Source organism: Centruroides sculpturatus, unplaced genomic scaffold, assembly GCF_000671375.1.
Source record: "Centruroides sculpturatus isolate CEXI.00-Female unplaced genomic scaffold, Cexi_2.0 scaffold372, whole genome shotgun sequence".
Classification (NCBI taxonomy): domain Eukaryota; kingdom Metazoa; phylum Arthropoda; class Arachnida; order Scorpiones; family Buthidae; genus Centruroides; species Centruroides sculpturatus.
The window spans coordinates 26,451-51,839 of record NW_019384553.1 but is presented as its reverse complement, the minus strand read 5'-3'; the positions used below and the strand labels follow the sequence as shown (position 1 = coordinate 51,839).

At 29.9% G+C, this 25,389-nt stretch overlaps 2 protein-coding genes across 2 annotated transcripts in view; one reads left to right on the top strand and one right to left on the bottom strand.

Moving 5' to 3' along the window:
* Window positions 1-6,937: 6,937 nt before the first annotated feature.
* LOC111623729 (activating signal cointegrator 1-like) overlaps window positions 6,938-25,389 on the bottom strand; it is a 25,498-nt gene continuing 7,046 nt past the window's right edge. Inside the window, exons 4-7 of the mRNA XM_023366411.1 lie at window positions 17,545-17,836; window positions 12,716-12,891; window positions 9,041-9,162; window positions 6,938-7,061 (exon numbers count right to left, since the gene is read on the bottom strand). Coding sequence (XP_023222179.1) covers window positions 6,955-7,061; window positions 9,041-9,162; window positions 12,716-12,891; window positions 17,545-17,836 — 697 coding nt within the window. The 3' untranslated portion in view covers window positions 6,938-6,954. The remainder of the gene's footprint in view (window positions 7,062-9,040; window positions 9,163-12,715; window positions 12,892-17,544; window positions 17,837-25,389) is intronic.
* On the top strand, window positions 23,240-24,129 carry LOC111623730. Its single transcript, XM_023366412.1, has one exon. The coding sequence runs from the start codon at window positions 23,453-23,455 to the stop codon at window positions 24,062-24,064; it is 612 nt and encodes a 203-aa protein (XP_023222180.1). The 5' UTR covers window positions 23,240-23,452; the 3' UTR covers window positions 24,065-24,129.

Below are 25,389 nucleotides of genomic sequence, written 5' to 3'. Positions count from 1 at the left end.
ACACATTTTTGATGTCAATATATACAAATTAAGTTTCAAAAGAACAATTTTTTATGTTATAAACACATTTTTGATGTCAATATGTACAAATTAAATGCTACATAAAAACAATTAATTAAATCAGGTACAAACTTTTTTTAATTTTCTATTGTTATTACAATTTACTTTTCTTTCCACAGCGAAACGATCATGTTTAATTAAATTATTCAAAAATTTCAATCTAATCCATACACGTTGCTTTACGTATGTGTATATAATGTCTTCTGGCAAGTTAATTGTCTGTTTAATTAATGATGTAATAGATGAAACCGTTTTACATTTCAAATGCAGTTTCACAGTTTTTGTAAAAATTGATTCCATTCCCGAGATATCTCGGTCAAGTTACATAGCGTTACATAAAACTCGGGAGTTTGGACCGCCTAAAAAATTTTTGTTTTTTTGATTTTTGGAATGTTTTTTTAAGTCTCAAAATTTTTTCAAAATTTTTTTCCCGCGCGAAAAAATTTTATCGCGATTTTAATTTACCTTTAATGACGCACGATTCACGCTTTATTGCTTTTTAATTGTTTTTTAATGGTAGTTTGATATCAAATTACATTCATCGTTCTAAAGTTGTAGTGCACGGATTTTCCTTCGGTAAAGTTATTTAAAGCTAGTTTCTGATGTCAAAAACGACCTCCGATAGTTTTTAAATTTTTTTAATTAATAGATTTTATTATATATAAGTTCAATTAAGTCGGAGGGGTCGGAAATCGCAATAAAAACTTTAATTTTTTAAAAATATTTAAAAATATACGGCCAGCTAGTATTCACCCTACTATAAGCCCATCGCCTCCCGAGACTTGAGAATGTCCCGGGAAATCCGACTCCAGCTGTGTTCAAGGTCATCCAGCTGTGTAAACAATGACTCATCAGCGTCAGATTTCACAGAAAGGCGAGACAAAGGAAAATAAAATTTGAAGCTCTTTCTTCAAAATTAACGCATTTCTTTCGTTTTTTTCAGTTTTAAATATTTTTTATGTTTAATTACATTAATATCAAAAATTTCTTTGTACGCAACGGGTTAAAGAAATCTGATAGTTGTGACAGTCCACCAAAAGATAAATCCTGAACAAGGGACATCATTGTATAATTATGTTCATTTTTAATTTGGTGACTGACACTTCCTAAATTTGGATTTACTGATCCTGGGTTATGGTTTCAAAAATAATTCTTTGAATCCATAATCAATATTTCCATACTTCCATAACCAATGTTCTAGAATTTAATAGTTTCTTCTTGTATTTTAATCTTATGACGACTAAATTAGTTGAAAACATTTGTTTGCTGTCTGGTCCATTAATTAAAGGTTTCATTTGATTCATAATTTGATTCTGTTTAGTTTTGTCTACTTGCATATTTTTAATTTCTCCTAAAACCTATCAATTATTTAATAAAACTTAAGCTATAATTTAAAACAATCAGATGCACCATTCTTCCATTATTTATTTATTTTTAATTTGCGTATTTAAACATAACTATAGCATCGCCCTAATTAGGAATTTAAACCAATTTTTATGATCAATTGTAAAATAGAAAATGCTTTCCTTTTCATTACAACTTAAAAATTCTACACACTAAATTAAGAATATATATATTTTGTTTTATTTTTCTAAATAAATTATAACAGGGATGGTGAACTGGAGAAATACCCTAGCACATAACACATACTTTTAATGTTAAATTTCAGTTTTAATTATGGTTTTTTTTATTCAGTTCAGTATATCATATTTTTCTCAATTAGCTTGTTTACATTTATTGTAATTAAAGTTTATTCATAAACAAACCTCATGAAACCTGATAAATTTGTAAAGCCAAACAACCACCAGATTACATTGGTCTACTTTTCCAGGATTATATTTAATTAATTACTAAATAACTTGTCTAGTGACAAATTATTTAGTAATTAATTAAATATGACATATAATCATGGAAAAGTATCCTAATGTAATCTGGTGTTTGTTTGGCATTACAAATTTCATAAAGCGTATTCATTATATTTATTTAAAAATCATTATTTGAAGTCTAAAACTTTGGCATACAACATTTTAAAAAAAATAATTATGCTTACTATGTGTATGCAGACTCAAAAAGGTTCACCATCCTGAATTATAATACAGTTTATGCTTTCTTGTCAAATGCAGACTGAAAGCTCTTGACAGTGTTTTTGTGCTCAAATATATACTGTAATATTTTGTATTGCGTTTGATAATGTCTTTTCAAGAGTAATGTAATGTTGGTTATTCAAAAGAGTAAATTATGTCTTTTGAATAATCAACAGTTAATACAGTAAACTGCTGCCAACTCAGAAAAATTTTTTGAAAATCTGTACAATAATTTAAAAATTCTTGACAATAGAAAAATTATAATTATAATGAAATTGTAATCAATGAGAGTTTTTGATATCCAGAAGTCTTTGTGATAATGTGCATTATATATTACTGTAATCAGTAAGTTGCTAAAAACTGTCATTGCTAAATAATATATTATCATAAAATTTTTTGAATTCATTTCCTGTAATAAATTCAGTTATATAACATACTAAAGCTCAGTAAAACTTCTGTTTAGAGTTGATCATAATAAATTATTATAGCTTACTGTATATCAGTTTTCTAGTTTTCTATATCATCAGAGAAAATACTCTGCTAAGTTGGATTTTTGTAAACTCAGACAAGCTTCATCTCCAATTAGTCTGAATTAGTAAGGGTTTATTGTATTTCCAAAGAAGGTATGAAATATTGTTATTCTTTACTTTTGAAAGATACTGATATGTTGTATAATTCTACAGAAACATGTAAGAACTTTTATGTCTATTGAATTAATAATGTTCTGTTTAATAGCAATTTAAATATAATAATATACATTGTTTATTTATCTTTTTATATAAATTAAAGAAGTAATTAAATAAAATGTGCATACATCATATCATACATGTTTTATTTTTAAAAATTTACGATTAAGATGGATTAAAATTAGTTGTTATATTACTTACTTTTCCGCCATCTTCTTTCGCGAAAGAAACGTCTATATCTGATAGAAGTATAATGCGCCGTCTAGTGTACTGTTTTATGAAATATAGCCCAATAATAGTCACATTAAAGCTCTCGCTAGTGTGCGATATTTCTTACAGCGTGTATTAAAATAATAATAATAATAATTTTTGGTTAACGCGATAAAGGAAACTTTTATCACTTTGACAGAGCTTTCAACCCTCAGCTTTTTTACACGAACAATTAGCTTTCCGTAGATGTTGTCGGNCAATAAATTTAAATAGATATAACATACAAAAATCAAAAACTACATTTTTTTTGTATATAAGTGGTCAATTTATAAATATCAGTTGCAAATATATCCTGAACTATACATTAATTGAAAAAGAATGTTATATGAAAGTTTATTATTTTGGAGAGGAATTTTGAACCACAGAAATTAAGCTACTGAAACTTTTTACATTAACATTAATCAAAAAAATTGTCCAGAATAAAATGCTATTTTTCAACAGAGAATCCAAAAATACAAAATTGGGGCTCATTTGAAAATCTAAAGTTACCCACCTGTCCTAACCACAAGGAGAAGAGAGTAGCTTAATTTCTGTGGTTCAAAATTCTCCTTCAAAATAATAAACTTTCATATAACACTCTTTTTCAATTTAATGTATATTTCAAAGATATTTGCAATTGACATTATAAATCAATCAGCATAGGACACAGTTCAGATATTTACAAAAAATCTCATGGATCGATATACAAGATGGTTTGGAAAGTTATGACTAAAAAACTTCATTATATTATTTTTTTAAAGAGGTCAGTTTAAATATTTTGATAAATGTTTTCAGATATTGTCTATATCCATCTTCAGACTGAACATAGAATGAAGAATTTTTATTAGAAAAAATCATAGACAGTATCAAAAAACATTGAAACATTTAAACTGATCTCTGAAAAAAAAAAAGTTTTTTAGTCATAATCTGTTCAATTAAAAATATGGTGTCAAGCATATATAAATCTTAATATGAGATTGTATTGGAAAGTTCCCAGACTGTACTTCTCATGATGTTTTTTCACCTTAATAAGATGGCTTAGGCACATGGCTGAAACTTTTTGAGAGACATGCAATTTGAGGAAAGACAAATTTTATATACACTCATAGGTACTACCCCATTAAGACAGCATTGGTTAAGAAAGATCAGTTATTCTTCATTAATCATCAGTTTTATGGCTATCTTCTTGCCTCTTCTTGGCAACATTAAAACTCAAAACTGGTTTTGAGTTCCCATTTCTTTCAGTTGTTTATCGTAATGGTGATTGCATTTTCATGTGACAGTTCTTCATTAAATATACAGTAGTATTCCTGTCAAACTAAAATCACAGGTTCAATTTGGCAAGCCAAACATTACATTGCACATTTCTATGTATGACTGTCATCTTGACTGAGACACTTGACTTGGTGCAAGACCTTGGCTGGCTATGCACACCATGCCCTCCCACCTACAATCTATATATATATATATATAAATGAATGTATGTCTGTCTGTTCGTCTGTCCTTCATGCATTACCAAACCGTTTATCCGATTGCCATGAAACTTTGGTAAGTTGTTTAATATACACCTGCAAAGGTTTCTGGCATAGTACGATTGCCATTAAGCTTTGAGAAGTTTTTTAATATACTCCCGCAAAGGTTTCTGGCATAGTATATTTATCCTATGATAGATGGCGCGCGTGTATACGAGCATTTTGTGTGTGCGATCAATTTCAAATTGTGAAGACCATGTTCCCCCTCCAAAAAATATCTCTATATATGCATTTGTAAACTGTTATTTACAATATTTGTAATGATTTTTGTTTAATCACTTTATTTCAACTTTTTTTTGCCAATTATGTATTCGTTCGAACTTTGTTAAAACTTTAACTGTACCCCGAACAACAACCAAAGTTGTAGGAGGAAATTCACCTATTTTACCGATCTAGGTATCCCCCTTTTCCAAATTTTAATGTCAACTCAAAATAATTTAAAAAGACAAATTACAATAAAACAGTTTATTATCCAACTATCAGAAATTTCACAACATGCCAAGGAAGAGAGGAAGGAGCAATTAAATAGTTAAAATTATAAAGGATTAAAAAAAATATATAAAAATGGGGAATATCACACTTCTGACAATCGCTGCAAGTGTGTGGGCTAAATTTGGAGAATCCGTGCTTCTTGCATGGACAAGTGTATGTGGCCAGCTCACGTGTTGGAAAACCTTCTGATTTATTCGTGTACACACCAGATGGAAAAACAAAAAATATCATGTATCCACAAGCACTCTAATAAATAAATAGAATTGAAACAACACTTTGAAATGTTTTCCCGATGAAAATGAATAATAATAATAATAATGATAAAATGTAAATTGAATTTTATCGTAACGAGTTTGCTTGAATTTCATTTCTTCTGAGATTGCAGCAGTGCACGACGGATAAGCTAGTAGTATATAAAAAAAAACTTAATTGCTCTTCAATTTAGCACCTGTCTTATATTTCTATCATGTTTCCTTGTAATGTTATAACAGTTTGAAACCCCACCAAATCCTTACAGACATTATTTTAATGGCATAACTGATTTTTTTATGAATGCTACTAACATTCTGTTCTATGTGAATGATATTGCCTGAAAAGGGCACTTATATACTGTTGAAAGTACTTGCATAAATAAACCTTTCCATAATGCCAACTGACAGTTTTGTTGATTTTGATAACATGTTTACTACAATGCCAAATGTATTGGGTTTTTCATGCATTTAACTATTCAAATTATAATAAAAATTAATTATTCATAATTTGATAATTCAGCAAAATTATTAGATTATGAATAATTATTCAACTACATTTAATATATTAGAAATAGCTACTTAAATTATTAATCTAAATATATAAAATTACTTGTCCTGACTGACTGAATGACTGATTCATCATCGCATAGAGCAAACTGCTGAATCTGAAGAAGTAAAATTTGGTATACAGTTAGGGTACATCACGAAAACGCGCACTAAGAAGGGATTTTTCGAAATTCCCCCGTGGAGGGAGAGGGAGAGGATTAAGGCTTAACCGGAAGAACGGCTTCTACTGTACTATTTTAGATGTGACTTTTTGTTTTTATCTGTGTTTTAGTAGGGTATGCTATTTCGATTATAGAATGATTATAAACGTTCCAGAAAATAGGGTACGCCATGGGAATGCACACTAAAAAGGGATTTTTTTAAATTCTCCTGCAGGGGGGAAAGGGAGAGCATTAAAGCTTATCTGGAAAAATGGCTTCTACTGTACTATTTTAGATGCAGTCTACACAGTTAGTGTACGTCATGAAAATGCACACTAAGAAGGGATTTTTCGAAATTCCCCCGCGGGGGGAGAGGGAGAGAATTAAGGATTAACCGGAAGAACGGCTTCTACTGTACTATTTTAGATGTGATTTTTTTGTTTTCAACTATGTTTGGTCTTCATTGAGTACTTAGGTGTATTAAATTGATAACATTTCAGATATTGTTATAAATATTTTTATCTATTTCGATTTTAAAAATGTTCGAACCGTTTTAAATTTGAATTTGTTATTGCATATTGGTTCGATTATAGAACAATTGTAAACGTTCCAGAAAATTGATCAAATTGAAAATAGTTTGTTTGATTCTCGGCAATTTTCATCATTCTCAGCGGTAGGTGTTATATAAGAATTACTATCGTTGTTGAAATACTGAATATAAATAGGGTTTGCTTGCAAAATCCTTGTGGGCAAAGCCGCGGGTAACAGCTAGTATTCATATAAAATATTAAATAAATTCAATTTGAAAGTTTTTGCATTATTTTCTTACACTTGATTGTTTTAATTCTTACTAAGAGATTAAGAGATTTTAATGAATTTAGTATACATGAATTTTATTTTACCTGTAACTGATATTCTTCTTGAGGTAAACAATCAATTACATCCACACATCCTAACAAACATCCAGTTGGATATTGTTCGGGAAATTTAATATAACTAGCTAGAGAAATAAATAATGAATTATTTATACATGTATTGAAATATTTTTACATATTTCTATAACTAATATTTAAACAAAAACTCATTTATAGTGGTACCTCATACTTTGAACGTTTCAGAATTCAAATGCTAAATTCAATAGAAATTTGATCCAGAGTTCAATGCATTTACATTCAAACTGCACATGTAGTAAAAAATTGCACTTGCTACATAAACACCATCTTTTGAGCATCCAAGTCATATCTCATTCTCATTGTGAAAGCATCTCTTGCATTAACCTTGCATGTTTTTTGTGTTTTTTTTCACTTTTTTTGGTGTGTTTTTTTAATATAGATATCTCCTACCTATTAACCATGGAATCCAAGAAGAATATGGAAGCAACAAAGCCTATGAGGAAGGTTTTCATGTTAATGATTGAAATGAAAAAGAAACTCACTGCAAAGTATGAGAGCAGGGGCTGTATTCTGGTCATCGTCTCTCGTCTTTCATCTCTCACAAGCTGGTCGCCGTTTGGCTAATCATTTGTTTACGTTTCGAGAGATCATCGCATCTCTCCAAACACAATTCTGGACAACTTTTTCTCTCAACGATTCTCTCATTTGTCAGAGACGCATGGATAGTTGTCTTTTGACCAGTCTTTCATCTCGATTTTGTTATATCCAATATGGACAACTGGATGCTACTCGAGCTGTACAATCATATTAGAGAACATTCTCTATCTCGGAAAAGAATATTTTGAGAGAAAAAATGCTTCTGATTTTTTCCAGTGCTTACTCAGAAATGCCACTGATTCCATTTTTTTTTTAATTATCCTACATCAATTACTGAACTATCGAATATGATGTTAATCTTACATAGATAATTAAGGAGAAATAGATGGTAATGTTTCAAAAAATATCTAAGTATGACGCTTTTTAAATTAGGTTATTAAAATTTTTATTTTGAGACAAATTGGCATTACAATCTATAAAAACATTATAAAACAAAACACATACATTTGTTGAAATTAAGTGCTTTATTTGAACACATGCTTTCCTTGCCACATGATCTATGATTATGTACTCTGCATTTTCAAAAATTTTACAATTTCATTGGTTAAAATTCTATACTGTGTTGCGCGTGGAGATAACCCGAACATATATAACCAACCTAGTAGTATCATGACGTCATCAATGAAGATGAGGTCATTAAAAGTGACCAGAATTGCCACTGTTTCTGAGAGACGAATTTCGTCTTAATTTTAATAAAATTTTAATAACCTAATTTAAAAAGCGTGCATACGAATGACACCACTGTTTCTGAGAGACAAAATTTGTCTCTCAGAAACAGTGGTGTCATTCGTCATTGAAAGAAGAGACGAGAAATAAGTGAACAGAATATATCCCCAGTACATGTGACAGATCTTCAGCTATGTTTAAGATTCCAAACTTAGTGGTGCACAACCAGTAAATGCAGTTTTCATTTTATTATAGATTATTTATGTATTTTATTTATTGTTTCATGTTTTAACTTATCATTTAGGGCATTTCATTATGTTATTTCTACATTAAATTATGTGTATTTGCTGTTTATCAAAATGGGTACAGTTTTAGGGTCTGAAAATGGATTAATTCACTTTCCATTATTTCTAATCGAAAAAATTAATTTGCACTTCAAACAATTCAGAGTTTGAACAGCCTGCTGAAACAAATTAAATTCAAAGTACAAGGCACCATTGTATATCCAATTTTGTTTATATTAGATAATTCAGATTATATTAAATACATTTTAACATATGATGGTAGCAAATAAATACTATATTATATATCAGTATATCTTTTAACCATACAGAATTATAGAAATTAATATACCTCTTAAAATAGAATTCTTAAAAACAAATTATTATTATTATTATTTTAAAATTAAAAATATAACATATATCAAAAAATATTGTATTAAACAATTATATCTTAAGTAAAAGTATAAAAAAAGGTTTTATACCTCCTTTAATAATTCTTGTTGAATTTTCTAACTGTAATATTTCTTGCTGTGTTGGTACTTTTGCACCTGCATGAATCCATAATCTTCCTCTATGTGAAGTATACCACGTTCGTCCTTCATGTCTTGTATTATCAATAATATTTAAACATATTAAAATTTGTATGCAAAATTTTAAAATTATAATTTGTTATTTATTAAGTCTAAGTTATTTATTTTCAAATTATCTTCACTTACATTATTTACAAATTATCTTCACTTACATTATATACCAAAATTGAATTATACATTTTGATCAGAAATTGCATATTATATATATAAGATCTAATTAAAAGAAAAAAAATCCTAGATTAATTTCATTTCTCTGATACAATAGCATGACTTTCTAAGTGATACTTTTATACTAAATTTTGTCCAAAACTTGAAAAAATAAATAGTGAAACATTTTAAACAATTAAATGCTTATGGAGCTATAAACAACATACAAATTTTAAGCAGTTTCATCACTTTAAAGGAGGTTGAACGTCCATAGAAAACTAAGTATGCTGGAAATCCTTCAGCATATTTGTTCACTAAATGATAATGAATGCATATTTTAATAGGAGCTAATTATAGACCAAAAGGTAGAAAAATCACTGATGAAGTAAGAATTGTGCTATCATTTGTTTTATCAGGCAATTTTAAAAGATTTAAGCTCAAGGGCACCTGCAGAATTTTGTCTCGGAAAAAACATGTATTATTTAGATAAACTAACCAATTGATTCACTAAAATAATACATTTTTTAAAAAATAGATGCTGTCTACTTACATTATCTGTATCTTCTTAACAGTGAATAAAAGTGTATAAAACAGAACTGTGGAGTCGCGTAAAAATCTACTGACTCCAACTCCGACTCCGACTTTTCCTTACCATCTGACTCCGACTAGGGGCAGACTTGTTACCGAAAGAGACCCAGAAATTCTGATGTCAACATGTGACCTCAGAATAAAATATTCAATAAATAGAGTTGTAATAAAGATAGAGCGTAGAAACTTTTTATTCCAAAGCTAAAAGACTTCTCTAAGTAATATATAAATATGTATTTGATAATTTTTACTTTTCCGGCTGTTATATATATATAACAGAGGAAAGTGTAGTGCTTGGTCAAAAAATGACCCCTCCCAAATTTTTACATTTTTGGACTCAGAACACCTTGAAATTTTGAGATATGCAAAAGATTTGAGGTTTTTTTCTATATGTGTGGATGTTAGACTCTGTGTGATGTGTAATGGGGGGCATGATTTCGTTCACCCTGTTTGAAGCCTAATAATTTCTGTGGTCAGAGTGGTTAGAATCAGAGTCAGATGGCTTAACACAGGAGTTAGTTATTTAAGTCAAAGTGGTTGAACTAAATCGTGTCCCCATATACATTCTAACATCTTAAGCGAGAACATCTTAACAGGTTTTACTGTACTATTATAAAATGGCAAAAAAACTTACTTTGAGGGTAAAGACGAGTTTTATTTTATTTTTTTAAATTTTGAACACTAATGAGTAAAATATTCATTAGGAGATATGGCACGTGACCACTTTTATGTCTTCACCCTGTCGACCTTTAATTAAGAACCAAAATTTAATAGTATTAATGTCCCTTTATACGCAAGCTTCAGTGCCACATTTCGTTTCTTAAACTTTATTTGTTCTGAGATATTGTTTAATATCTCAGAAAAGAAAATAAAGAAATTAAACAAATTAGATGCCAACACACGCGCGCGCGAATTTTCCCCTTTATTGACTTTTTTAAGGGGTTCGGGAGGTCTCCAAACGTGTAGATTTGCAAAAAAAAAAAAAAAGCTTGGAGGGTCAAATTTGACACGATTCCAATACTTTTCCGTTTTATATACATAACAAGTTGGTAAGTAAAAAGAAGTCGGAGTCAGAGGGTTTTTTGACGACTCCGACTCCCACTCCACAGCCTTGGTATAAAAACAAGCAAAATGTTATTTTTATTATAAAATGTGGTGTATTCTAAATAGTACAGCACTTGTATTCAACTTAAAAAATTGAGAAGTCATATCATTGTGTACAGATTGTAGTTGCACACTTTGAAGATTATAAAAATAAATGTACTCATAAAATAACTTTTGTTTTATAAAATTCTTATTAGAAAAGTACTGAAGGAAAAGAACAAAAAATAAAACAGATCTTAGGTGCCTTTCCTGATTCCTTCCTGTGAGTATCTTGTTTAGACATATGTAACTTTAGCAAAGTTCATTCCATAACTTCTAATCTTAGAGAAGATAAAATTACTTTAAAAGAACATAGTACAGGTAAATGAAGAAAAAACATAGATATATGATTATGATCCTAATTAAAGCTAAAATCATTGCATTAACACAACACATCACCAAATTTCAAAAGTGCAGCAATATTGTATTCACTAGACCTTACTCTAAATGATTATTTTCTATTCACTAGGATAAAAATTTATTTATTACATTAAATTTGGCAATGTCTTGTAAACAATATTTGCCACCCCCATTACAATAATCCCAATAAGTTAAAAATAAAAAAAATATGCAGTTAAACCAAAGTGAAAAAAAAAAAAAAAACAAAAAAATGCTTTGAAAACAGAGATTTAACGATGTTGATATCATAAAACATAATGAAATAGAGCTTCTTTTTTAATTACTAGAAAATGTAAACTTTGAGTGTTTCCAATGATGGAATGATTACTGAGATAAATGTTTTACATTAATGGATGATTTTAAGAAATATTTATTACTCTGATATTAGTGAGAGGGGCAACAAACATAATTTAAACATTTTTAAAATCCATATATAATTTTGACTCAAAATTGTTGATAAAATATTTTTTTACTTGAATTTAATAAATAAAAATGAAACAAATTTTACTAAAATATATTTTAAAAAATAAAAATAACTGAACAATTTGATTGTTGCAGAAAGTTTTTATACAATTCATTGTTTATAAATTTTTAGTAATTTTGATTTTAGTAATATAGAAAACTACAATATATAGTAAAACTAAATATATATAATATACATTATATATATAACTAGCTGCAAGGACCCGCTTCGCTGGGTTTTTATTTGTTTGTACATTTGTATGTAATATAGCTTTTTTTATATATAAAAAACTGTTTTTCTAAGTAATCTAAAATCTAGCTGCAAGGACCCGCTTCGCTGGGCAAAAAGTAACGATAGTGAAGATTAAGATAATTACATTATAGCCAATCTTACCCGTTTTCACAGAATGCAAGAATTAGGTCCCCCGTTTCCAGACTAATTAGAGACCTGGTCCTTATTCTATTTCTGAACGTCTCTTGTTCACGTCTAGTCAAACGAACTATTTTCAACGTTTCTGGAACGTTTACAATCGTTCTATAATCGAACCAATATTCGAATTTTATGATTGAATTTAATTCGAACAAAACATTCGAAATAGAAAGCCACTTTCAACCACTTTCAAGCCCATATCTCCCGCACCCTTATAGCTATCGAGACGCAACCACCCCTATGCACGAATGGAGACTTGGGGCTACCACCACATACAAACACCATTCACGTGTGATGTGTAGTTTTGGCGAAAAAGTGAAATATAGGGACATACATGTCCATTTTTATATATATATATATATATATATATATAGATATAGATTGTACCTATAACTTACTGTTTTATTCCTGAAATTAGAAATGAAGCCCAAGGTTGCTGAACACTAAGACACATTCCTTCATCTGACATTTTTTGGAGTTCAGTATCTTGTATTCTCATTTTACGTAACCATAAGTTTTCATCCCAAAGTGTAAGTTCTTTTTTAGGATATTGATCATCTTCACTGTTTTCATACTAAAATTTATAAATGTAAAATTTATATTAATTTTTTCAGAATCTTGTAAATTAGGATTTCATGTAGATTACAGATAATTTTAATTTATATATAATTATCTTATATATTTTTTTAAATATTAAAGCTAGTGCAGAGAAAACTTTTTTATATTAAAAATATTTTGCAAAAAAAGTCATTTAATTTTCTTTCATTCAAAAGCAAGTATGTTTTACTAAATTAACATTAACACTGATTTAATATTAAAAATATGAACCATTTCTTCAATACACTTTTCTATCCGTCAAAACTATTTATCAAACATTTTCCCCTTCTTTCTCAGTTCAGCATAATGTCCCCTTCCTGGTAACAATACAGGGTGGTAAAGAAAGTCACTTAACACCTCTGCTACAGAACATAGAATGTACCTGAAGTTAATTTGCTCATATCAGGAACACATTAGTCCAAGGGAAAAACAGATTAACATGTGTTACATGCATGACTGCCATCTTGATGGCAAGCCATATCAAATGTAACTTTGAAATTTTAAATATGGAAGGAGGTCATGTAACATCATTTAGGGTCAGATTTTCACAGAGAATTGATTTTTGAAAGACTTTTTGACCTACCTTGAATGGTTACAGAGTTATGAATGTGTTTCCTTTGTTGTTACAGGTTGAAAAGCAGACAACACAATGCCTCTAACACAGGAAGAATGTACTGAAATTGTCTTAATGGCAGGGAAAAGAAGTTCCAGGATGACTGCACAGCATTTTAATCAATGTCATCCACACCAAGTGCCTGTGTCACACATAGCAGTTGCTAATCTACTCCAGAAATTCAGGAAGATGAAATCAGTCCATGATAAGAAATGTTCAGACTGTGCAATCACCCTGGAACTTCTCTCCCTCTGCCATCAGAGGAGAGAAGTTCCAGGGTGATTATCCTCTTTATTAAATTTTATTTGGCAGAAAACTCTAGACCTTTTTACTTACTGACCATGTTGTTTGACACTTATGAGTATGGAGTTATTTTCTTTTTTTGGATTTTTAAAGGGTGTTGAAATTATAGTCATAATTTGTCACTACAATTCTCCAGTTTGGCATATACCTCCTCACAGGCAACAGTACACTAGCCAACAACATTAAACTAGCCTTTTTCAAATTTCTGGAACATAATTTGATACCATTCCACTCATTGAGCATGTTGCTGCTCAGTCAGCTTATGAAGCACCTAGAGAATACAGACTTTTTCAACTGCAGATAATCATGAAGAATGAAATGTGTTGATGGTGTATGAATTATTCTGTGTGACATTTGCTAGTATTCCGCCAACATTTGTCAAATAACAATGTTTTCAACATTTAAAGTCAATTCAGAGCAACCTGTACTTGAGACATCCTCCAGTTCAAACTACTTGTATCATCTGTATATGCTGTTAACTTTTAACTTAGAGGAGATAAAATCAATGTTTTTTCCCAAACATTGATTTTATCTCCTCTAAGCACTAATCAAGAGTGAGGCCATGCTTAAAATTATATAAAAAGTTTGTGCAAAAATCTCTCAAAGTATGCCATTCTGTAACAGTAGCACTATTAGGAATAGAGATAGCAACTTTGAATATGTTTGTGCAAACAGTTTTGAAAAGAACATATATATAAGAAGCTGTAATGCTAAGTTTTTGAAAATTGCAAAACTTTTTAGGTCTAGGTACAAATGTGGATTTGAAAGTATAAAAATCCATTGTTATAGAGACAATAAAGAAATAATTATTTTGATGTACAAGATTTATTATTTTATCACAATTATTTTTCTTTTATTAATTAAAGATTTGTATTAAAAACATTTTTAAAAGGAAAAGAGCTAACACAGTTATAAAAAATATAAAAAAAGATTAGTTTGTACATAAATAAGTTTGAGTTAATTAGGCTATTTTACTTTTTTATAACTGCATGTTACCTATTACTTTCAAATGGCTGAACTATTTGTGATATTTTTTTTATTAACTTTTGTATCAGACAATTTTTTTCCTTGGTTTACATTTTACTGAATTATCTTTCAGACTTGTATAGATTCAAGATCCAGTGCTTCTTCAACAGAACAATATTATTACATGCATATATACTTTTCCTATTTTCGTACAATTGACTTGAGTAACACAGGACATCATATGCAAAAGCCATGATGATGACTTAATGTCAGAAAATGGTGTATGTGTAAACATATGTAATTTTGAGATAAACACACTAATTAATATATATATATATATGTATTTTTAACAAATATTCTAATTATAGTAGTAAAATTCAATATTACAAATTATACGTCTATATTTTCTATACATTATTTTAATAATATATAGAAAATATATAATTAACTGATATAGAAACTAATCATCATGATCATTTTTTTAATTTCATAATTATAAATTTTTATAATTGTGAGATCTGAAAGACCCCTGGGTCTAAAATAGTAATTTTATTGGTAATGTTAAATATTGTCACAAAATATTATTTCATTTGGTGAGAAATTAACGTTTTCCAACGTGAGAAAAATAGATAACAGATGTTACTTCCTAAGTTCGTACATCCTCTGTTTTTCCCTTATCTGCAAAAAACCTCGCTTTGATGGGAAATGTTTACCCCTCACATATTCCCCTTTTGTCCGTTCCCACGAAAGAATCTTGCATGATGATTGGTCGCCGATCGTCAGATATAGCGGGAATTTATCAGAATTCGTGGAGTTCATCGACAGATCTAGAAGAGTCGGGACTCCATACATATTTGCTCTTAAAGGCCAATGCCTATACTATGAGCCATACAATATACAAAGGATTGAGTCTAGAAATACACCCAGTTAAGCTGATCTCTCCAGAGGAAAGAAGACAGAGAATTCGAGGAGTGAACTAATACTTCATATACAGAGCCGAAGAGTAAAGACAACGATCAGGTTGTATGTTTGTAAATGATTTTGTGAGCTCTCTCTCTCTCTCGTGTATCGGTTAGATATAAGTCCCTATCTCGCACGACTTATAAACTATAATTAGTAGTGGTAGTCTCCTTATCATATATTTGTATTCCTATTATTTGGTTACGGTTAATTAAATTTACTCTTGTTTATTTTATAAAGAAATGTCTCTCAATTATTATCTGAATAAGATTGCCCCAAGCGTGTTTATCCGCGTGTAAAATAACTGATAAACTGGTGTCGGGACCCTGACGTAAGGAAGAAGGTGAATTCGCCATCACCAACTTCTGCTCTAAATTATAATTTAACAGTAAAGCCCTCCATACTCGTTTCCCTAAGTTTGGAAAAGGCCGTTCTTGTAGACGACAGAGAACTAGTCCTACCGACTAGCTGCCTAGTAAGTGATACAGGCATAACAACCTACCCTGTACCCCAGGCTGAATCTCACATAATGCTTTTAATGCTACAAATTATATTTCAATCAATATATTTTTTAATGCAATTGGGAAAACTTAAGCATCTCTGTTTATTTTGTGAAGTTTTATTTTTTAAAATACAGTATAATCTCTGAATAGCAGACACCATCAAGACCGAGAAGTTTGTCCACTATTTAAAGGTATCAGCTATTCATAGAGACATGCCAATAGCCATATTTTATTTTAACCTGGTCACTATAAAGGGAAGAATATGGTGGATTATAAAAACATCAAATTTGCATTAAGAATGTGAATATACAAAAAGGATATGTAGCATATATAATTAAAATATATATATATATCATTTATTTTTTTCAGTTGTAAAAATCTTGTTTTAATTGAATCTCATTTGAATGTCAAGTTACGAAAGCAATTTGCTATCCACTTGAAAATGGTAGGAAATATATTTGGAATTACTACATTTATAATATCATTTATGATCTAAGCGATTTAATAGAAATTGATACAGGGATTTATCTGCTTTGTAGTTATCAAGAAGGTGTAACTTTTCAAACATTTCTGCTTTTTTCAGTAACCGATTTATTAAAAATTAGACATTAGCAACCACTAAACTGTTAAAATGATTATGACAAAAGTGTTTGGGTTTGGTGTAAGTTCGAAGGTCGTGTTATGAAGGTAACTACTTTAAAGTGTGAGAAGATATTCAATTTTCTTGCATTTATGAAGTCACTTATGATCTTAAGTTTCTTTTTCATTACTACTATACTATGATACTTGTGGAATGAATGAATAACTTTGAAAAAGTTTATAGTATTTTGTTATCATAAGCTTAATTCCAAGAATAAAACAAATTTAATAACATTAATATGTATAATGATAAATGGTGTTTGACAACTTAGCCAGATTAACCTTCTCTAACAGATAAAAAATATTGTTTGACTTCTTATAACCTGCCCTCCTGCCCTATTCCTGCTTTAAGCCAGTTTTTATTTGATACTTATAGTCAAAATTTGTCGCCTGACAGAATATTTGAACCAATTCTTTGTTTTTGTTTTAAAATATTTTGTATGTAATTAATTCTTTTAGAGTATTGAAGGTGGGACATTGTGCTTTCGTAAGGTTGGTTATGGATGACAGTATCTGTTATTTAGAAGTAAATATAATAGCTGTCCTATTTGAAGGGACTGGAGATTGTAAAAATGTGTGTTAAATAGAGGTGTCTGCTATTCAGAAGTATCTGTTAATGGAGATTTCACTGTATAACTATTATTACCTTTGGAATCACAGAAATTGTTGGATTCACATAAGTCCTTTCTTGATTATTTGGTCCTTTCGATAATTTAAAATCTTTCAATTCATTATCTAAATCATTGTCATCAGTTTCATAAACTTTTCTTCCTGCAAAGTCTAATGTAATCTTCATTTCATTACGTGATTTATGTTTCTTGGCAAATATTTCTTCTTCTTTTTTTTTAAGTTCTTTTCTCTCAACAGGTGATAACCAAGTATTTGAATCCAAACAATAATAATCTGATTCATCATCAATTACTAATGTTCGTTTTTCTCTGTAAAGGAAATAAGACTTACAGTCTAATATTTTATTTCTTTATAAAAAATGAAAAATTTGTTATTTTATAGATATTTTCAGTTATAATTTGAAATATATGTAAAATTACTTAATAAATAACAGGTAATTAATAATTTAAATTGATTAAAATTTAATGTCAAATTAATACAAATTAAATTATCACATTAAGAAATCATTTTAAATCTTAAAATTAACTTTTTAATTATGTAAACAAATTTTATGAATAATCAATTCATTAATTTAAGTGAGATTCAGTTCCTATACAGCTATGATCAGCATATTAACTTGAAATTGGTACATATATTATCTTGTTTTAAACATCTAAACTAGTTAAAAAATTATTGAAGTTAATATCAGACACTCATGAAATCTTTACAAGCAGCAAAAACAATTTAATTAAAAATGTTTTTGGTTATTTTTAAAGACTTAAAGACCATCTTCAGGTAAAATACAAAATTGAACTCAGTGAAAAATAGAATATAATGGATAAACATTGGAAATAGAATGCCAGTTGTTTAAATTCAAATAATAGATTAAAATTTAAATAAATACATAAATAAATAAAAAATAAACAACAAATAAAAATACAATATAAATACATAAAAATCCATAAAGAATATACATAACGATAATAAAATAAACTAACCATGTGAATGTGAGCATCCCATAGACATATGAAGATGTTGATCCTGGTTATGCTTCATGTAACTTGTATCAAGCCCACCAGACTGCCAAAGGGCATTAATATCCTTATGAGTTGGAGGATCTGCTGAGTGCTGAATAAAGCATAACAGAATCAACATCTCCATATGTCTACGGAGTGCTCACATTTACATAAATCATTTATTGTATAACAATTATATATTCTTTATTGATTTTTATATATATTTATTTTATTATTTATTTACTCATTATGGATTTTTATGTACAGTATTTATATTGTATTTTAATTTTTATTTATGTTACTTATTTTTCATCATCTATCTATGTATTTAATTGTATTTTTATTATATTGTTTTAAATAAACTGGCATTCAATGTTCCAAAGTTTCTATTATACTGTATTCTATTTTTTTGCTGAGTTCAATTTTGTATTCTACCTGAAGACTGTTTAAAATAATCAAAAATGTTTTTAATTACAAACATTTTTGGTTATTTTTGCTTATAATTGTTTTTGCTGCTTATAAAATTTTTGTGAGTGTCTGAATTTCCATAATTGCAATTTCTATTGAATATATTTAAACAGTTTACACATGTTGAAAGTATATACATTTCAAACAATTTTAAACAGAAAGTGAGCAGTAGCGTATGTGGTTTACAAAACATGAAATAAAAAAATTTCTTGAATGTTCCCTAAATAAGCATGCATCAATTTGAACAGTAAAGGCCAATGCACATGAACAGTAAAATTAAGGTGACAAGTGGCATCATCAATCATATGTTTTGATCTTGGCAATCAACAGAAATAAGTGGTTGATCCTGTTGTTGACATCAATTGCAATCTTAATTTTATACTAATGTGCATAAATCTTAATAGTATTGCAGACACCATTTGAAAAGTTTTTTGTGAATATACAATTATCTAAAAGCTATTTTTGTGTGAAGGATGGTAGAGTCAAATTCTATTACCACTATGAATGAAACCTTAAAACAGCATTTCATCGTGTATCTATTTAGCAGCAGCATTCTGCAATGGATAGAACAATTCAAGGCAACAGGCAGAATAAAAAAAACAAATCCAACAGAACTATCCACATTATCATGCAATTTTGATGTAACAGCTATCCAAGACATAATGAAATGAAATTATATAAGTATTTATTTAGAGCAGGAATGTCAAACTCATCTAAACAACAGGCCATTTAATGAAATTGATAAAATTCACAAGGGCCAAATCACATTTTCAAATTTTCTTAAAATTATAATTTGAAGAGAATGCAGGAATATAGATAGGGTAATTAAAACATTATATATCAGGTCAGTCCAAAAGTTCATGCACATTAGTAGCATGTATGGGTTTTGAGATTACTCATTACCAGATCGATAAGATTCCGAACCTGTCGAAACTTGTCATCGCTTGACCGTTGTATTCGTCAGTTTGTCACCAAATTTCGTAAAGATCAGACGCATATTAGTACCGATAAAAAATGAATATCGATAACGCATATAAACGTGCTGTGTTATATTTTTTCTTTTCAAGTGGTGAAACTGCCAGATCTGCAGCAATAAAAATTAATAGTGTACATGGTGCACATACTATTAGTGTGAGGACTGCCCAGAAATGGTTCGAAAAATTTAAACTTGGAAAAAGCAACATTAATGATGAACCTCGTTCAGGACGTCCTGTCAATTTTGATAACGACGTTCTTAAAAATCTTGTGGAGTCAGAGCCACATTTAACAGTGGATCAGATCGCAGAAAAGATGCATTCATCTCATGGGACAGTCTTTTGCCATTTAAAGGAGATTGGAAAAGTATCCAAGCTTGGAAAGTGGGTACCACACGAGCTGTCCGAAGCCAATTGCCAGCAGCGATTAAACATCTGCATTTCCCTTCTATCGTGCTTTGAAAGAGAGCCATTTTTAGACTGTTTGGTAACAGGTGATGAAAAATGGGTTATTTATGATAATGTCACCAGAAAAAGACAGTGGACAGACAAAGATAAGCAGCCAATTCCAACACCAAAGGCATCTTTACATCCCAAAAAGTTCTGCTAAGTGTGTGGTGGGATATGTATGGTGTCATTTATTATGAATTGTTACAACCAAATAAAACCATTAATGCAGATGTATACAGTTAACAACTTTGCCGTTTAAATTCAGAATTGATTAAAAAATGCCCGCAATTGGTGAATATGAAGAAAGTGTTGTTCCACCGTGATAACGCTAGACCGCATACGGCTCGAAAAATGCTGCAAAAAATTAATGAACTGAATTGGGAGCTTTTGCCGCATCCTGCATACTCCCCAGATATTGCCCCAAGTGATTTTCAGTTTTTTCGTGCCTTACAAAATTTTTGCCAAGGCAAAAAGTTCAATTCTAAACAGGATATACAAAATGAATTCGAAGCAAAATGAAGTTTTTTTGCTTCGAAACCAGAATCTTTTTACACCAATGGAATAAAAAAGCTACCAGAAAGATGGCGAGATATTGTAGATAGCGGAGGAAAATATATAATAGATTAAAATGTTAAATTGTGTTTTATTTACACCATTTAAAAATTTCACCAAAATGAACACAAACTTTTGGACTGACCTGATAGTTCAATGAATTCAATTTAACAATATATAATTGCTATAGTATTGCTTTTATTTAAACATTTATTTTATTTAATGTACATATTTATAAAACTAAAATTAATTGTTTTTACTGGAAACTTGCCAGTGCTTTCTTCCTCCTACTAGTTTTCCAATATTTGGATTCAAAGACTGAGAACAAACAATCTTCACTATGGCAGATAGATGTTTATCAGTTAATCTTGATCTGTAAGCCGTTTTATTTAATTTTGTACATGAAAATAATAGCTCACATAAGTACATACTTCCAAAAAAAACATAAAATTTGTGCAGCAAACTTTTTAATTTCCAGGTATTTTTCACCTAAATAGGAATATATTTTGGGAGTTCCCACTTCTCAATATTTGTCTTTTAAAATCGAATCATTCTGGAAATCAACTAATTCCAGTTGTATCAAAGTGGAGCTTTTTCAACTTCAAAGGAAAAAGGTCCAATGAAAAAACAAAAAAACAGTTACTTGCTATTTTCTTCATAACATAATGTTCTGTATTTCATTTTATTGCAGAGCATCGTCGCTATAGGCCACAAAAAATCACATCAGGGGCCGCCAGTTTGACACCCCTGATTTAGAGCATGTTTAAAGAATAAATAAAAAAATTTAACCTCCTTCATTCAACAGTATATAACGTTACATAAATGTATAAAATTTTCATGAAAACAAAATACAAGTTAATTGATCTCATACTTGCCCACATAATCATTAGTTTCTACTTTGTTATAGAAATGAAAATTAACAGCATTTTATTTATCCATTTTAATTTTTTCATTTTATAAATATTTTTGTAACCTATTTTTTAAAAACTTATCTTTAAACATATAAAAATTTGTTCTTTATTAGTTTTTAAAAATTTTATATTCAAATTAGAAGATGGAGCAGAATAATCCCAAAAAACATTTAATCCAGATATAATGTTTAGATTTCTATAAAATATAGGCAGAGTTTTTGAGTTTAAGCAGGATATAACTCTTCTATCAGAAGTTAATCAAGTAATGTTATGAAACTATTTGTTACAAGAAGTGGATAATGATAATGCTTACTTTAAGTACATCTTATTTTTTCAAACAAGGCATCATTTTATGTTAAGGCATTCTCTGAATTATTTATTTTTGCATTTGTTTTGCTGTATATTTTTATTCTATTGATACTCTAATTATATTCTCATTTAACTTAAAGTATACTTTTATTATATTTTTGCAGCATTTCCAATAACATAAATAAATGCAAACCACAAATTAAAGGAAATTGAAACATCCTATTTAGCTAGGAGATGGAGATGGCAAAGCTGTGTAAACTTACACTGACTGTAAACCAAAATCAGATATAAGCCTCTGTCTTATAGTTTTCAGTTTTGACTGTGAGTTAATCAAAAATACTTCATTCCAAAACTTCTAAGTTGTTCATTGTTATTCAGTGTGTCTTTGGACAAATTCAAGTTTCTTTGAAAATGGATAATTGTTTAAAACTATTAATAAATCTAATTATGGGTATAGAAATATTTAATAAGTAAATTAGTAAACAAATACAAAAATAAAATTTAAAATAAAATTTTAAAAAGTTCTTAAGAAAATCAAGATTTGAACCCAGAACAGCCAAAATATAACCACTGAACCACTCACTCTTACAAACATATTTGTGCCAGATATATATCCAATAACTTAAAATTGGTTCCATTTTCTCAAAACCATTTAGGATCAAAGATTATTGATTATTACACACAGGTTTAATTTCACATAAAATTTTATTTTAAATATAAAATATTGTGGTGGGATATGTATGGTGTCATTTATTATGAATTGTTACAACCAAATAAAACCATTAATGCAGATGTATACAGTTAACAACTTTGCCGTTTAAATTCAGAATTGATTAAAAAATGNCCCCGCATCGTCGCTATTTTCGAGATATGAGATATGAAAAAAGCAGTCGTCCAAGAGGAAAATTAGATAATTATTTAATCGTTTTGAGTAAATTGCTGACATACCGCGTTGTTTTTGAGTAGCAGATGGACATATTTTTAACATTTAAAAATTTTTCATGCATATTATCAGAATGTTATAATCAATGACAAATAAAATATGACATAATTAAAAATTACTGCATTCAAATAAGATATACAGGGTGATTGGAAAATGTCTGGCCAAAATTTAAAGGGGGTTAGAGGGGAAGAATATAAAAGGATTCACAGTACAATGCTTGTCCGGAAATGCAGAATTAAGGTGGTAGAGAGCACTGTGTAGGGTAGTTGAAACAAGCCAGCAATGCAGGAAGCTGTCATTCCCTGCTGTGATTTCATACAGCATGCAGCACTTCACAAATGCTGAACTAGCAGATATCAATCTGATGTATGAAGCTGTGAACAGAAATGGGAGAGCTGCACAAAGGTTGTATAGGGAACGATTTCCCAACAGAGAAATACTGAATCATCAAACTTTCAAGCAAGTGCACAGACAGCTTCATGAAAGTGGATTCTTCAATGCCAACAGACATGACGTGGGCAGGCCTTGCTCAGCGAGAACAGTGCCAGTGGAAGAAGATGTCATATGTGCGGTGGAGCACAACTTTCCACAAGCACGAGAGCTGTTTCCTGTAGATTGGGTGAGACAGACACTTGTATGGGAGATTTTGCATGCCAAAGGTATGCACCCATACCGTTTACAAAGGGTGCAGACATTGATACAGGCAGATTTTCCTCTCTATATAAACTTTTCACAATGGTACTTGCAACAGGCTGCTGTGCAGCCTGACTTCCCCCCTTATTCACAGATGACACAATGTTCACTTGAGAGGGTGTGTTTAACAGTCACAATGCTCATGTTTGGAAATATGACAATCCTCATGCGACAATACCTCATGCTTACGAGCAGAGATTTAGTGTTAATGTGTGGGCAGGTATGGTGCACAAATACGTGATTGGGCCATATATCTTACCTCATCACTTGGACGGCTCAAAATACCTCATCTTCTTGTAACAGGTCTTGCCCAAACTGCTGGCCGTTGTGCCTCAGTGCATCCAGAGACATATCTGATTCCAGCACGATGGAGCGCTGACACACTTTAGCCGTGATGTCAGGAATTACCTGGACGCTACTTATCGACACAAGTGGATTGGTCAAGATGGACCTGTTCCATGGCCACCATGATAACAAGATTTGTCCTGTTTGGATTTCTTTTCTGGGGCCACTTGAAAAGCATCATCTGTGATACCCCTGTGGCTCTGACATCAATCTTGTCGCCAGATTAGCTGTTGCTGTTGGAGATATGCAGAACATGGCTGGTGTTTATGCTAATGTACGCCATTCCATGCAGTGGTGATGTGAAGCTTGTATTATGGTTGGTGGTCATTCTTTCGAGCATTTGCTGTGGCATGTTGATTTAATAAAGGGCTTATTAGATTTGTTTGTGTCCCTTTCCTTTTACCTTTCCACTTTCTTTACTCTCCAGAACTTTCACACAACATTTCCAGACAAGCACTGTACTGCAAATCCTTTTATATTCATCCCCTCTAACCCCCTTTAATCCTTTTCCCTCGAAAGTACTGATCAATCGGTACCCCATTGTTAAGCAAAACTTCGAGGGTACCAATTCGTCGTTACCCCAGAAAAATCAATTTTTGTAAAATTTATGGACAACAGATGTCAGCACTTGACGGCAATGTCTTGTCTATCATCTGTTTTACATATTTTTCTCCAAGTGGTGTTTTGTTCTGATAATTTTTTATTTCATTTTTAGCATATTCATGCAATAACATTACTATAATAAATTCATTTATGCTATAATAAGTTTATTTAGCTATAATAAGTCAACGTGTATTAAATATTCAAGTTGTGATCTTCAGTTCTGACATTTTATATATTTTTTATTTTAATCTAAAATATCAGCAAATGTATTACATGTATTACTACTGGTAAATCATATGTTTATTACAAGAATTTATATTCTTGTTTGATTTGAAGTGAATAAAGTATATTAGTTCATTATATTAGTTGACAGCATAATAAAGTTTTGATTTCAAACAAATGTTTGATATAATGTGTGATAATTTCACAATGAATAAACATACTTGCATAAGTGTTATATAGAGTTGTACAGAACAATATTCTACCTCTTTTTGGCTCATTGCCAGCAAAAAACTAGGTAACTAAACAATGTTAATTTCGACAAAAAGTTACAAATTATCAAGTTCAAATGTCAGTTCTTATATATATATATACTGTCTTATAGTTTTCAGTTTTGAC

Bases quoted from the DNA above. Each gene is read 5' to 3' on its own strand.
- LOC111623730 (XM_023366412.1), top strand. From the start codon at position 23,453: ATGCAGCACTTCACAAATGCTGAACTAGCAGATATCAATCTGATGTAT.